The 15,926-nt window shown below is 44.4% G+C and overlaps 1 protein-coding gene across 1 annotated transcript; it reads right to left on the reverse strand.

Annotated features, from left to right (window-relative positions):
• Nucleotides 1–217: 217 nt before the first annotated feature.
• Nucleotides 218–15,566, reverse strand: LOC147246801 (CD109 antigen-like). The gene is made up of 32 exons (XM_086181963.1): nt 15,487–15,566; nt 15,226–15,377; nt 14,307–14,335; nt 13,952–14,185; nt 13,750–13,872; nt 13,618–13,657; nt 12,926–13,007; nt 12,761–12,848; nt 12,537–12,660; nt 11,820–11,929; nt 11,529–11,720; nt 11,253–11,351; nt 11,077–11,139; nt 9,967–10,137; nt 9,727–9,879; nt 8,865–8,934; nt 8,698–8,782; nt 8,132–8,249; nt 7,364–7,477; nt 7,071–7,289; nt 6,739–6,880; nt 5,569–5,745; nt 5,351–5,432; nt 4,928–5,159; nt 4,663–4,834; nt 3,707–3,897; nt 3,262–3,417; nt 3,128–3,193; nt 2,459–2,595; nt 2,215–2,371; nt 1,637–1,739; nt 218–1,566 (listed from the first exon to the last, which is right to left on the reverse strand). The coding sequence occupies exons 1-32, from the start codon at nt 15,564–15,566 to the stop codon at nt 1,367–1,369; spliced, it is 4,161 nt and encodes a 1,386-aa protein (XP_086038089.1). The 3' UTR covers nt 218–1,366.
• Nucleotides 15,567–15,926: the final 360 nt, after the last annotated feature.

Below are 15,926 nucleotides of genomic sequence, written 5' to 3' on the forward strand. Positions count from 1 at the left end.
GCTGTTGTGAATGATGTAAGACCCGTCCCTCCACCGGCGTGACAGCTCTGCTCCTCGCTTTTTGAGCCGCATGAAAAAGCACTCCCTAAATCCCACTTTTACTTGACTCGCAGTAAAACAGCTCTTTGATTGCAGTGTCAAACAGTTTTGCTCAGGAGTCAATTTCCTCATCTACAAATCTGCCTGATTGCACAGTAAAGTAACAAAGGTAACGCTGTAGCTTTCATGTCAGCTTCTGCTTTATTGCTCTGGAGGGAAACAGCTTTGCCCCGTGAAGCTTATAAAACATGAGGCGCATAAATCAGACCTGCATTTCCAGTAAAACACTAAACATCTTTAAAACTCAAGTGAAACGGGCATCAGGGTAAAAGGCGGGCGGTCAAAGGTCAGGGAAAGTTCAATCGGGAAGGTTTTCATTGCCGCAGATATGATTTACATTCAACTTTGTTCTGAAATATCAATTTCAAAATACAGATGTTCATATTTCTGGGAATTAGGGTGAATTATTAAAAAAAATCAACTACTATTCTTTGGCCCAGTATGTTTCATTTATGATGCAGAGACGTGTATTAAATGTGCTACAGCAGGCAGAAGGACAGAGATGCTTCATGGTGTCAGCTTCAAAATAAACCCCGTGAAATGTGAACGCTGTGCAAGACAAAACAGCAGACTCAGCTGAAATCTCATTCAATCACATTCATATTTCACGATGATGATGTTCTACACGTGGGTTCTCTGCCTGCCTCTCAAGGTCAGCCTGCATTCCTGACGTGGCCGACAGCACAAACCAATGAAATCCCGAAGTCTTTCAGCTGCGAGCTCATGTCATTTCAGGCTTTGTACTGCTGCGGGCAGCTTGAGACGTGAGGGCAAACGGAACTGAGAACTGAATCCTCTGAAACATCAAGTTATGTAAAGAGTGATCAGAAACTTCTTCTCCAAGTTATCAAATCAGAAAACACACTGCGCGCATGAGGAGAGGTACGAAAGCTGAGAACAGCTGCCAGCTCATTATCCGTTTAAAGATAACGACTTCATTGATCGTGTTGTCTTTGGGGGGGGGGGGGGTGAATCAGGACCTTTCTGTAAAGAGTAATTCAAAACATGGCAGTTCTAGCTTATGTGCAGCAACGTAAAGGGTAAAATACAACTATTTATCCATAACTCTGCAAGTTCAGCACTTCTTTTTCTCAAACCACAAAGGTGCACAGCTCCGGGAATCATGGCACGATACAAACCAGTGTTTCACGAATCATCCAAATAAGTACAACTACTTTTTGTCAATAAAGGAATAGGCCTTTAAAACTCCCTCCAGTAGTACGTAGTTTGTACTTACAAAACATACGGTCTGTCGGTCAGTGTGAAGTCAGATAGTAAAACAAGCAGCCGCTCCGAGTAAAAGGCAGCTGAAACTGTAGGCGGCGCTGCTGACAGAGAGAGACGGCAGCGACGGGGAGACTACGACGGTGATCCCTGGGCGACAGCGGTCACAATCCTCCCCGCAGAAGAAACAGGAGTCCATGTTGTGCAGAACGTCAGAGTTGTATGTTGTTGTTGATCTCCTGGCTGTGAGAAAGGGTCCAGTTATTGTTCATCGTCAGCTCAGCGGTAATGACAATTGTACTATTGTACTTACTGGGTTCATAGTAGTCGTAAAGCTCCACCACGGCGTCCTGTACGCGGGCCATCTTGTAAACTCTGCTGATGGGAAGACTGATGCAGACCTGTGACTTGTTGAGCTGCAGATGGTTCCAGACACACGAAACACCGAAGATCACGTCACAGTTTAATCTTAATCCCCCGTGAACAGGCGCACACAGCCAGGAGAGGAACACTGTGACTGGAAGGACCTGATGGAGTTTAGCTGACAATACTTCATTTTACCACCTCCTGGACACATTCGTCTTGAAGCAAAATCCAATTAGTATCAGGATTCACTGTCTTTTTTTGAAAAAGTCTTTCTGTCGGCTAAATGATGCAAAAAAATTGTGAGGCCCATTTCAGCAAACATGGAGGAGGCGTGCATGCATTTACATGGCAATAAACGGCTTTTTTCTTACCCTGGGTTCTGGCTGAGCTCACCCTGGCAGACATGTAGTTTTGACTATAAACATTACTACTGGCATTTATGTCTCATCTCGTGAAGATTTATCTTGGAACATTTGCACGACCACAACCCAGCCCCTGTCCTTGGTATGAATATGAGCTACTCACTGAGTCCAGGTACAGGCTGACTTTCTCAGGCTCAATCTCCATCTTTCTGATAAGCTCTGCGGGTGCGGCAGCTCCAGGAGATAGACTGAGCCCACTGAGCATGCCCACATCCAATATAACCATACCAGTACGGGATATCAGCTGGTTGTCCTTTAAGCTAGAGAGGAAACGTGTTTGTCAGTGAGAATCTCAGGGAGCGATGAGAGAAGAAGAGATCATAAAGAGTGGAATGTGCCTCTCTTACCTCATGCACACCGATAACAACATGTGGTTTCTGTCCCTCTCGTCAATAACACCAACGTCTAATGCAAAAACCTCCTCGTCCGTGGCCTGGAGATGATTCTGTAAGGCTTTGCTCTCCAGGTTGTAAAAGATATTCATCTGGAAGGATTCACAGGAACGTTTGAAGATGTAAAACTGTTTGATTTTTACGATGAAACCTTTAAATTTACTGTACTGCCTGATAGCGCAGCCAGAGATTATATGAGCCTGTGGGTGATGACGTGTAAATGTACCAACGCCACAGAAGTGGAATCTATTTTAGAAAAGAGCCAAATTAAAACTGAACTGGTGCATTTGTCCACTTGATTCATATTAAAAGTATCAATACAGACGGAAAAAGAGACGGATTGGTTTGGTTTCTTCATTGCGCCGTCGTCTTCAATATCATGCTACATTTACATTTAGCTGCTCTGGTTTAGCACATTGTGCTGCCTGAAGCCATCACACACAGCTGCTGGTTTCTATTTATTCTGGTCAGGCTCCGAATAAAACTGCACTTTATGTTCAGTCAAATATGTCGGGTTTATGGAAATATTCTTGCTGTGTATCTCGTATTCTGGAGTTGTGGCATCACTTTTCCCTCAGCCAGAATTAAAGCTGCAAAGTCTGTGGGATCAAACACCACCTGTACCTGAAATAAGGCGAATCCTCGTCCTTCCGTGTATATATTCAGGTGTATATCCTGGTCAGCGTTGATCTAAGAGATGAAAGAGATTAAAGGATGATAACGCAATACAGAAATCTTTATATTTAGACCTCTATTACCTCTTGCGTCTGATACGTTAAATAGGTGGAGGAGTTGATGGGAAAGAGGGACACAAACGAAGACGCCGGGTCAGACAGTTGGAGCCGGAGGTCGATGGCGTTGGCACCGCTAAACGCAGCGTAGTAGGCCAAAGCCTGGAGGGCAACAACCGTGTCCTGAGATGGTAAAAAGATCAAAATATAATTTGACGTGTTAACAGTTCGCTGGCTGTAATTTGCGGGTATTTTCACAGCAAAATAACAAATCGGATTCTCCTCAGCCTGTGTAAAAACTACTACTGCTTCTCAAAAGCTCTACTTGAAGTTCTTTTGCCACGTGAGTATACATTTGTCAACTGCACGCTTTAAACCGAGGCTCACAAAACAACTCAAACCCCGTTAAACCAAAGGCTCACAAACTGCTCGGCCCTCTGAAGAGTCACGGTGTAATCAAGCTGAGGTTTACCTGAGTGGTCCCGTATCCTCCAAGATGGTTCCTCTGCCTGCTCAGCCATTTCATGAGCGGAATTCCCTCCACAAAGTTTCCCCGTTGAATATGGGTCAGCATCACGTAGGAGGCCATCTCGATCTGAACCGAGCGCGGCTGCCAGCCCCCTGAGTCCAGGCCGGCGGACGACCCCCACAGCATGATTCCGTCTAGAATCCGAGACACGTTAGAGGTTCCTCCACTTGTTGTTGACAGTACTGCGCAAAATCTCCACGAGATTTCACGCCACAACTTTGGAATTTGGAAACATCTCACACAAATTGCTCACAGTGTGAAACTGATGATGTGGTGAACATTTCATATGCAAAAGGTCAGAGGTCAACTTCCACGTGCCGTAATGATGTTCCACAGAAATACTGTTATCAGTTGTCATCTAAGGAACACCTTGTTTTTTTTAAATTCAATTTCTTTTAAGTCTGCATCAGATAAAGAATATTAAACATCTGGACAAACGTGTAGCTGCACTTGTCAGTGGAGGGATTCAACCCCGGGGAGGAGATTCTCACTGCGGTTCTCCGGCAGCAATAAGCTGACGTATTATTTATTTGATATTTCGCTATAGTGAGTGTCATATTTCAGGGTGAATATTGAAAATAGATGGTACTTTAACAACCATCGTCAAATTCTTACTAAACCTGGATCGAATGTTGCAACTGCAGTTGAAGATCCATATAATCTTACGCACGTTTGACATCAGAAAGCGCAGATTTTCAATGAAAATAACCATTAAAAAATAGGAAATTTTAGTAAATGTCAAAAAGAACAGGTGTCTTACTTGTCAGGTCGAGTAAGAGATATTGAGGTAAAACCCGAGACTAAAAACAGAGGTTTATTTGACATTTATTTGAGTGTCCAGTTGAGAGTGAGCAGCCCTGAAGCCAAAGCTGTGGGGCCTACAGTATCTCCTGACTCACCTCTGTAGTCGGCCCTCCTGCTCAGCTCATCCAGGGCCGCAGCAGCAACGGGACTGCCAGCCAGAGCCAGCGCATAGGCCGCCAGACTCAGGCTGTAGTTGCTGACGCCTCCACTGCTCAATCTGGCCTCCAGGAACTTCTGGGCCCTGGACACGTTTCCTGGGAACATTTCCTTCACACGAAAGACAAAAACATGTTAAGTTACTTCCAATCCTGTATGACAACACTTGACGTACTATCAGCATAAATCTTCGGTGAGACTCACGGCGTACGTCTTGTCCTCCAGCAGAGCCGTCAGCACATAAGCAGTGAGGGCCACAGGACCGTTATCCAGGCCTCCCTGCATCTCTGTGTGGATCAACCTCCCCACCTCAATGAACTCCCCCTGTGGCCCCTGACGGCCAATGAGCCAGTTCACAGCCCGGGCCAGGACGCTCTGGTCTATCTGCATAAAGGGTTGAGCCTGCAGGAGGCACCTCAGCACGAAGGCTGTCAGCCTGGAACAGGAGACGCGATGTCAACGCCAGAGACGTTCCATTTATGAAGATTTAAATGAATGCACAGAAGATGGAAAGAGTCACATCCCGCCATTGTCCAACCATGAGTACTAAAAACAAATGGATCGCAATGGAGTTCCTCAAATCAAACCTAATTCAACACAACTATTTACCGTAAACTGATGACTTACCAAGTGCTACCAGAGGCATCACTGGAGCCGAAAGCACTGAAGGAGCCATCATCATGTTGAAAGGACAGCTGCCTCTGGTATCCTTGCAGGAGGAAATACACACCCGATCAATCTCGTGCAATGAACAAGTCCAAAACAAATCCCCTCAATCAATCTAATCCAGGCTTCATCTCTGAGAAGATTCTCCATCCAAACAGGACGTGAGACCAGCGAGTTACCTTCCACCATGTAGCCCAGAGCCCTGCTCCTGAGCTCCCGATGGTCCTGGCTTGACTTATCCAGGTACTGAAGAACGTAAATACTCGGGGCAAAGTGGATAATGTTCTGCTCCCCGCATCCCAGAGGCATCTGAACCAGCTCATCCAAGCTTCTGATGGACAAGGCCAAGACATCGCCTGTGAAAGGCGAGACAGTATCACATTTGTCCAAGAATGGATGATTTATTTATTATAATTAGAGGGTTTACACTCCCCCCAAAAAACTTCTTGTGTGTCACAGGCTAGTTAGAGACATTCAGGCGTTCTTCAGTAAAAACCAGCCGTGCCCTTACAGTTCATAAACTGACCGTGCGCATGGGCCCAAAAGGATCAGAGCCAATAACAGACACTGATGTAGAACTGATTCTTAATCAAAAATATGATCACACGCACATGAATAACGGTTGCATCTGTTCCTGTTTGATGGTCACGGACGGGATACCGCGGAAAAGCTGAAGAAAACCTGCTGTGTTTAACTTTTCAAAGTAAATGAAAAGGATCATTGGTTCAAAAGTTAATAAACATGATCAGTTCTGTTCAAGAATCTGGAAAAGGTGTGGTTTTTTTTTTTTGGAGATTAGAGTCAAATATTGGACTACATTTTATACTTTTTGATATGAAATAACTGTTCAAATATGTAACTTCCTTTCACGTGGTGGATAATGATATATTTGAAGGGACCTTTTGAGAAGTCGTTACAGTGTTTTGGTTATATAACATGGAAAATAAACCGTAAAAACCTCCACAAGCAGCGAGCTGGAGGGGAGAGAAACCCTCAGTCTGCACATTTACTTGATGATTAATAAAGCTGACTGGCACAACAAGCACTAAAACCACCAATTTGGCTCCAACTGGGGAAAAATTCCGGCCTTCCTACCATGACAAATGCCCAACATCCTCAAACCTGAGTGGAGCCAAGCCAAACAGCTCGACAGCTGCTCCGAATCTTCCGGCCATAAATATTCCTTGTAGGTGTCCATTGTTTCCTCTCTCAACATTGCCTCCCTAAATACCCACACACTTAATCTCATCATTTAAAAACAAAGGAAAATTTATTAGAGAGAAATACTGTAAACACACACAGCACTCAGATGGAAATGCCACCTGGCAAATGGAGGGGGACAAACGTACCAACCAAGGCCACGTGGGCCCTCCGGCTGCCCGGAACTACATCTGGTGGAAAGGAAAAGGAGATGGACTTGGAATTGTTGTTCATCAGGGGTGCCAGCTCCAGGAACAGCGTCTCTGAGAAGGTCTGTTCAACTCCTTCAGGCTGCAGGAACATGGAAGTAATTCTCGGCTATCAAAGGATTAACTCTACAACGGAGGTATTAGAAATCAGCGTGTTATTCCCCAATCAAGGCTCCGATTTATTTAACCTCGCTATGGGCACAGGGGAGAGGATTTGAACCGGCAAGTCCTGCCAATATCTCACATAGGTACACGTTTCCATTATGCCACACCTTCACAAGAACCCTCCAGACGAGACTGTCTGTGGCTTCGGCAGATACGGCGTCCACTGATATTTCCATCTCGCCCAGAGCCACCGGTCGGATGGGGAAGAGGGCTGAGGCAGAGACGTGGCTCCCTAAGGTGAGTTTCTGGGCGTTCACCACAGAAACGTCGCCTCGGTCTGCCAAAACAAACTGAAAGGCCTCGTTTTGTGAGAGAAGCAGGATCACCTGTGGAGAGGAGAGTTTGACCGCAATCAACCAAGAACGCAACATAAATCTTCCCCCTCTGTTGTCGTCCGTACCTCGATGTCTCGTTCTAAATGGTTGATGATTTTCACCTCCAGCACAAGTTCTTCTCCTCTGATGAGGTATGACGGGACATCGAGAGACAAGGAGAAATCTTTGGACACCGTCATCTGTGAGGAAGAGTTTGGGTTGTCAATCACTCACTCTCTCACTCTAGAGAAAACGGAACAAACTGAAATTCCAAGTGCTTTACAAGTGACGGCATAAAAAGAAGAGATTGAAATAAGTGGGATGTTATAGATTCGGAGATGAATTCACACTGAACGATCAAGGAGAAGAAAAACATAAAATCCAAAGACGCAGAACAATAAAAACTTGAATAAAATATAAGCTGCAAGAAGTACAATTACAAGACTTAAATATAGACTGACAATTTGTTATACAACTGCTTAAAACGATCAGAGTCAGAGAGCTCCTGGACTACGGCATCATTGGGGGGGTGGGGGGGGGTCAAGTCCCATTCATGAAGCAACTTTGTTTCCCCGACACGCTTGAGACACGTGGCTCGATTCTTCTACAAAGCTCGGCACAAAACTTTGCAGGTGACAGCAGGAAATACAGTGATGATGTCAGCACACTGGAGCCGCCTCGGAGGATAGAAGACGGCGTTTCTATCTCCTGCTCTTTTCCTTCAGTCTTGAAGGTTTATCGGAAAAAAGTGTGACGCACTTCAGAGGCAAAAAGAGAGAAGCTGAAAATCGGATGTCATTTTCACCTCCTATTCTCCTGGACACAGTCAAAGAAGGAACATCCTCCAGATTTACCTGCTGTGGTTCAGGAGTGAAGCCCAAACCAAGGTTGTCTGACATCATCAGTGCGACGGCTCTCAAAGACGTGACGCCATCCGGTACTGTTATTGCTCCACTGGTCCAGGTTTTATCACTGACAGAGGACAAAGAGAAGGACATCACGCAGTATCTATGTGGCAGCTGGTGACCGTGATGTTGTTTCTGCCACTGAAAGAAAAAATAAGACAAAAACTCTCGCCTTGAAAGAAAATGCAAAGGTAAAGCATAATTTTGAGATAAAAAGTAAAAATTCTGACAAAGAATTATGAGATAAAAGCGCAAAGGTACGAGGTAAATAAGTGATCATTAACAGAAGAACTGACATTGAGGCAAATAAGACATGAGATTTTTTTTAAAAAGGCAAAATTTAAAAAAAGGAATAATCATTACATCAAAAATAAATATCCCACCACTTTCTATGTCACGATTATAACCTACCATGGGAAGATTTTTATCATCACTGCTACATTGTTACCTGAAGTTTTCTGTTGTTTTTTTTTGCAGAAATGGGCTTCCGTATTTGAATCTTGGACCATATTCACCTGACATTAGCATCCAACCACAGCACGGGCTCGCTTCCGTCACCCCAGAGCACCCAGTACTTCTCTAACGTGAGGGCGTCTTCCTCTGCAACACAGAGGGAGACTGTTATCCAACACTACCACAAGGGGGGGCTCTCAACAACGTTCATCTGCTGCCGTCCTCACACCTGTTTTAGATCTGTCCAGGTTCTTTTCCTCCTGCAGTCTGGCATTGCTCATCATTCTAAAATTACATTCCTGTGGAGTCACACGGGAGACAAAAAGACATAAATATCTGTCACCGTAGCCTCTGAGAACACAGCTACAGATTACTACTGGGGCCGAACACAGGGCTGTACGAACAGGTCCAAAAATGATGCCTTATTGTTGTGACAGCACAAGAAATATAGGTCAGGCCCTGACAAGTGATGTAAGGTGTCTGCGGACGCCTGAGGACATCTCCAAAAGGTCAAGTCGAGAAGACACAATACAAGTCGCCAGTGGTTTAGAGAAGAGAAAAATGTCATCTTAATTCAGCCAACGCTGGCGTAGCTTTGTTTCCTCTGTCATGCATCCATCAATAACCCTCAGGTCCAGTATGACTGCTGCGCCCAGAGTACTAGAGTTACCCGTCCTTTGATAAGACAGCGTCACCCTCGAACAAAGCAGACGGATAGGTTACATCCAGACTGACTGGTTTAGTGGTCACACACTGGTACGGTAGGAGGAAGAGCTGAGCTTTGTTACTAAGGCGTGAGGTGAAACCAAGCAAGTTAACAGCCTCCTGATAGGTCATGATCTTTTGACTTTTCCAAAAGAGGCTCACGGAAGGTAAAGTTTCAGAGATTATACTCTGGGCCTTTGTCTAAAAATACAAACATCACTTAACCTTGAATTCTTGCTTGTGTTGTACGTCGCTTTGGATAAAAGCGTCTGCTAAATGAATTTGTAGATATTGTAGAATTGTAACCGAGGCTTTTCATCCAAGCAGAGGTCCTGCCATGTGACTTAAATCTCAATCACAGGAACCTCATAACGGGATTGTCATACCCGTTCCACTTTTAAATCCAGATCAGCCTGTGGAGCATCGTCACGCATCCCCATGATCATGACTCCAACTTGGGATTGGGGTTCTAGGACAGTCACAGTGAGCGATACCTGCTCACCCGGCTGGGCTTTGTCTCTGCTCCAGTTTAGAGATACCTGGAAAAGCAAAACCACAGAAAATCTCACAGGCATATCCTAGAACATGATACTGAAACAGGATGAGGGACAGTGGAAGCACAGTACGTAGTTGTGTTGGTTGATGGTGATGTGTGCTTTGTCACTGATGAGCTCTCCTTCAGACAGGATACAGTAGATGGTGATACAGGCCTCAGGGGACCAGGACAATGTTGGGATCAGAGCGAAGGAGGAAGAGTTCTGTGTTCCAGCAGCCACCACTGTACCTCTAGAGCTCACCTGAAAGTACAAGAAGAAGCGTGAAAAACCAAAACATGTGACTTTTGCACCAGAGACACGACCATCCTTACACATTATCTTGTGCAAAAATGTGTCTGCTTATGTTTCCTGGCAACTGAAACTATGAACCCACCACATGATGATGATGAAATGTTGCCAAATGCTGCTTTGCTAACTGACTAATTTACTCTTTAATCACTGTGTTATTAATGCTGCAGCATATCTGCTTCAGCAGCAGTAGCATGTTGCTATTGTAGCTGCTGCAGCTGAAGCGAGTTCCTCGACAGACAGCACATCTGGTCCTAATCTGGGCCACTTTTGGCGCTTACAGCTTAGATACGTCACTGCCACGTGAGCATAAATGTAAATCAACGCAAACAAAACGGGCCTGAGTTCTGGGTCTGATGTGGGCCGTATGAGGAGGACCTGCCGCTAGGTTTCTCACTCCGAGTCGATGCTGTCACTGAGAGGAAAATGTGGGCCATAAGACAACTGCAGTTTCTTACAGATAAAATGCATCATTGAAAGTTGGAAATATCTTTTTATATGTTTGATCAAACAGAAGCAGCACGGCGCTGCAGTGGTCAGCGCTGTCGCCTCCCAGCAAGGAGGTTCCGGGTTCGAGCCCCGGCTGGAGCACGGGGTCTCTCTGTGTGAGTCTGCATGTTCTCCCTGTTCCTGCGTGGGTTCTCTCTGGTACTCCAGCTTCCTCCACAGTCCAAAGACATCAAGAGGGACCAGGTTAATCCAGACTCTAAATTGACCGTAGGCGTGGCTGTGAGAGCCAATGGTTGTCTGTCTCTATGTGTTGGCCCTGGGATGGACTGGTGACCTGTCTAGGGTGAAGACGGCTGCTGGGATAGGCTCCACCCCCCCGCGACCCTTAACAAGATAGGCAGTAGAAAGTGGATGGATGGATGGACGGATGATCAAACATACCACAAAATGAAGCTGAGTTGGTTTAAAGGTGCTTTCCACCACGATTTGAAGAGGTATTCCAATCTGGAAGATATCAAATACACCATGGTTTCACAACAATACAAGGTTTTTTTCACATTAACTATATAATTCATATTTAAAATACCAAAACACAGCGCTACAAAATACACGCTTACCTGTGCAGGTAGGCTTGGGGAGATCTGAATATATGAACTGCTGGGAGAGGAGTAATTGTTGTAGATCTTAAGAGTCTTCTCAATGGATTGAAATCTGGCCTGAAAAATAAAATAAAATAAAATAAAATATCAAAAAGATTAGATTACAAAACCTGATCTTGTGTTCTCTCTTTATCTTGTTATTAAAATGTCAGAAGTATTTTTTCTCGCTGGTACGTGTGGGCTCTTACTGCTGGGAGTATCACTGCTCTGAAACTGTGCAAATGAATTACTCACTCGAATAAAAAGGGTTTCTACTTGATCCTTTAACTTAAAGGTAATGTGGATGTTCCCGTCCTCGGGCACTGGAAACGTCAGAGTCTTAGGTTCAGAATCCATCACAGTCGTATGCTGAGACACCTCGAACACAGCAGAGTTCATTCGATCCGCTGAGCTCAATGGATTTTTGTCATATCTAGAGATGCTAAACTGTGGAATGCAAGCAGAAGACCAAGGTTTCAAGTCAGCGTACGGGGAAAAACAAATTTAAGAACCACCAGATTCAAAATAAGAAATCTAGAGTCTCACTTTTGTAAAGAAGTTTAAGGATGGCTTGAGTGAAGGTGGAAAATCATAGAATTCAAGCTGGAATTTGTTTTTCATCAGGTGAACTTCAACGATTCTGTTGACTTTGAATCCTTGGGTGATGAAACATAAAAGACGATGTAAGGATGCAGCTGAAACAATCCTACGTCTGTATTTAGTTTTGGTAAAGGCACATGCCACCTTTTTGGGAAAAATGTTTACTTCCCGTACTCCTAAGAGCCAGACAAGAAAATAGGTGCACTCTTCTCTCCCGTACATGAGGGAGCTAGACAACAGGCTAACCACCAGCTAGCATAGCACAATGAATGCTGGTGAATGGGAAGGTTGGCAAGTACTACATACCTAGTACTGTGCTTAATAACAATTTATTTTAATTTAGTACCCGATGCATAGCTGGAACCACTGACTTCACAATCCTACTCAAAAACACAACAAAACAAAATGTTTGTTGACAGCTTAAACAGTTGCCAGTGCTAATCACGGCAGATATAAGATGACACAGAAAGATCCTGAACAGAGGTATGCTAACTTGCCCATCCACTACCATTCATGGTGCTACGCTAACTACCAGTTAGCTACCTCTGTGGGTCTGAGCTCCCGAATGCACACGTAAGAGGAGAAGAGGGTTTCTATCGTCTTGTCTGGTTATGGGGGAAGGTGTCCAGAAAGTCGGCGCGCTCCTTCAAAAGTACATCTTACCGGTGGAGTTGTCTGTAACACAAGCATTAACATGTACAGCATGGCCATGAACATCCATCCCTGATCCAGCGTGTAGGCTCTGAAGCTGAGCATTGCTGAAGAAGAACTGTGCCGACCCATAGATCTACGCAGGGTTAAACAAGAGCCGATGTCATTAAGAATGCGGGTACGTTTAAATGGAGACTACAAGCACTGGGTGTTGGGTTAAAGTTTCAGACTCTCACCTCTTTGGATTGGGTCACGTGATTCATGGCAGCTGGCAGAGTGAGTGAGACAGTCAGTGTTCCCTGCACAGGTTGTCCACTGGGATAACTAGAAGGAAACACAAAATTAACACGGCGCAAGTGCAAATGTAATATTACTGATTTGCAGGAGCTCAGTGAGCGTACATGGCCCTCACTGATCCAGAGACGTCATCTCCCACTAGGACGTGTGACGGTGTCTTGGCCAGTAAATCAAAGTCAGGATGCTCTGTAATGGCAGGCAGTAATGATGAAGTATTGGCAGGATACTTTAACATTTTCCACTGCAATTTTGTGTCCTATTAGATCTCAGAGCTGCGAGCGATACTGTGGATCACTGCAAAAATGGTTTAGAGGCTCAGGCAGGTTGAGAGCAGTGCTGGAGTGGTTCTCATATCTGCTGGGCAGGACCTCCTCATTACTGTTCATGATAATGGCTCATGGAGTTCCCCAAGGTTTCGCTCTGGGTCCTGTGCTGTTTTTTTTAATGAACAAATCCAATCTTCTACCACTGTAATACAATTAGAAATTCCATATCAGGGCTCAAAACATTTCAGAGCGGTCTGTTCTACACATTTACATAAAGTCTACGAAAGATTGTATGGCAGATAATTTTTTTGTGGGTTATTACGGGCAAAGGGGAAGTCCTTATCTTGACCTAATCTGCTCTTCCTACCCAATAATCTAATTGTCTCCATGGGCCGGGCTTTGAGTCTTGGTCTGCATGCTGATAGTTTGGTTCACTGCTGTTTCTACCGGCAGAGGAACATTGTTAAACTCAGGCTTTCGGGGTCGTTCGTTTGCTTATTTTTAACAGAAAAGACTGAAAGATCTTTTACCATCATGCTCCACAAGGAATGTTTTCTCATCAGTCATGCCCTGGAGTCAAGAGAAAGTATTTTTTAAATGTATATTCTCCAGTTAAAAATGGCACTATTTTAATGATAAATACACAAGTAAATAAAACTTACATTCACTGTGATTGTGACTGTCCACTCTCCAAAAGGAGGCATCTGGGATAAAGTGTATTCCCACAGTACAATCCCAAGATTCCCTGTGGACTCCCAACCGTCGACAACATTCCCATCGGGATCCTGCGTGTGACAAAAGACCATCGATGAAACCTCCCACCACCAGCACACAAAGCCTGGCTCAAATCTATTCACCTCCTACCTGCAGAGAGACATCCACTCTGCCTTTGTAAGGACGATTATCCAGCTGGACAGACACAGCCCTGACTTTGACGGTCTCGCCCGGATGGTAGCGGGATCTGTCAGTTTGAATGAAGCTGGAGACATTCCTGAGGTCGAAGCTGAGGTTGGTGGTGTTGGAGAAAATGAGGTTTTCCCCGTTATAGCCCCTCACCGTCAGGTTTAGGAGGGAACGCTGGGTTTTAAAGGCTGGGATCTGTAGCAGTTTGGACCATAATGTCAGAAACACGCGACATGCTTGTGGCGAGACATTTCCAGCTATTGTTCTCATTTTCATCTGGGTTTGATTTTCTAAACAGAAATTACTGTATACTTACTGGAGGGAGTGTGAGGACCCTGGTCAAACCTTAAAAACAAGAATCATGCTTTTTTAGTTCCCATGACCATCAAATAGTCATTATCTAAATAACAGGGTTCACATGCATTTCCACCGACAGATTTCCAAACCGTATCCAAGACTTTTCCAAAGCCTTTGAGGGAAATTTCCACGACCATACATTTGCTTACTGTTTCTATCTTGAAATCTTTATGAGAAAATTACCAGTATAAATTTCACCAAAAAAATTAACAACACCCTAATTTGATGCAACATAAACATGAATTAAAAGTACATCTATGATGCAATTTTCCTCTGCCCATCTTAACCGAACCACATACTCTAAAATTCAGGTAATTGTGGAAAAAAAGTTCCTTGACTGTTCCGAACATTTTGTGGATTATTTTGTTCACAGAACTTTTCCAGACCTGGAAATTTCTATTTTAGTATTTTTTTTTTAAATTTTTTATGACTGTTTTGAACGCTAAATAAACTTTCAGTCTGTATGTACATGGTTTCTGCAGGGCTCACAGTTGAGGTTTTTATTTTTTTTTAAATTGGTTTTTAGCCAAATATAATGCAATTACACATCCTTTTCATGGTCATACAGCTAAATAAAAAGAAAAAAAAAGAGTTTGAAATAAGTTGTACTGGTCTGTATTTGTAGAAATCTAAAATAATAACAGGTTTATAGAAGTTCATCAGCATCTCAGCAACCGCAGTGTTTCCACAGGTCTGATAAATCTGACCGAATCGCCTCATGTAGCACAATTCAGCAACATCAGTCACAAACTTAAGATGCTGGCTGGGAGACTTAAGATCTCTTAATTCTTTCTGAGGCATTTTTGAGTAAACTGAAGTCTCTGTATTGATAGAGTTTTCAGGAACTGCTGATGTTTCCTATCTAAAGTCATCGTCACCTCCTTGGTAGTCCTCCGTTTGGGATACTGTGGTGTCTCCATGTGTTACATCAGCGGTCACCCTGCCTGGGAAGTCGGCAAAAAAAGTGACAACCAGCGGAGTGGGTGTCCCAGCATGCAACACCTCTGGACCTGTGATCAGATACAACATCCTGGAGGAAAAAGGAAGCATTAAATTCAGGTCATTATTTTATTGTATCAAAATATTTATATATATTTTTTGCGGGTCAGAAAATGCTTGCTCAAATCCCCAACACTTACTTGAGTGAATTCTGAGTCAAACCAGGAGCTGAAGAACACACAACTCCCAAACACACTGCTAGAGTCCAGATCCCATCCATGTTTCGGTTTCTGGCTCCGCCACACGTCTGAGGTTTTCTCAACTGACCTGAACCTGCATGAGACAAAACCCCACCCTCCTGTCCCCACATCAACACCCCTGGAACCACATTCAAATGCTAGCACACACTGGGAGAAACATCAGATCATAGGATGTATTCTTTGTCACACAATAGATAGGTGGAAGGTGTGTGGTGGTGGTGGTGGTGGTGGTGGGGGGGGGGGGGGGGGGTGGTTGCTCACACGCCTTTGCCCAGGGGGATGCATCTCGATTCCCAGTCCCGTCCACAGCACAAAGACACCCCCTGGTACTCTTACAGGGAAGAAGTTACATCTTGAATGTCTGAAGGAATTCAACCCTG

Source organism: Aulostomus chinensis, chromosome 17 (genome assembly GCF_037954235.1).
Source record: "Aulostomus chinensis isolate RoL2024-O1b breed Wild chromosome 17, RoL_Achi_v1.0, whole genome shotgun sequence".
NCBI classification, from domain to species: domain Eukaryota; kingdom Metazoa; phylum Chordata; class Actinopteri; order Syngnathiformes; family Aulostomidae; genus Aulostomus; species Aulostomus chinensis.

Excerpts from the sequence above, each read along its gene's own strand:
- LOC147246801 (XM_086181963.1), bottom strand. The coding sequence starts at position 15,566 with ATGGATGGGATCTGGACTCTAGCAGTGTGTTTGGGAGTTGTGTGTTCT. Across the intron at positions 12,849-12,925 it reads TCTGGATCAGTGAGGGCCAT|TTATCCCAGTGGACAACCTG; the intron begins GTACGCTCACTG and ends GTTTCCTTCTAG. Across the intron at positions 8,783-8,864 it reads CCTGGACAGATCTAAAACAG|AGGAAGACGCCCTCACGTTA; the intron begins GTGTGAGGACGG and ends TCTGTGTTGCAG.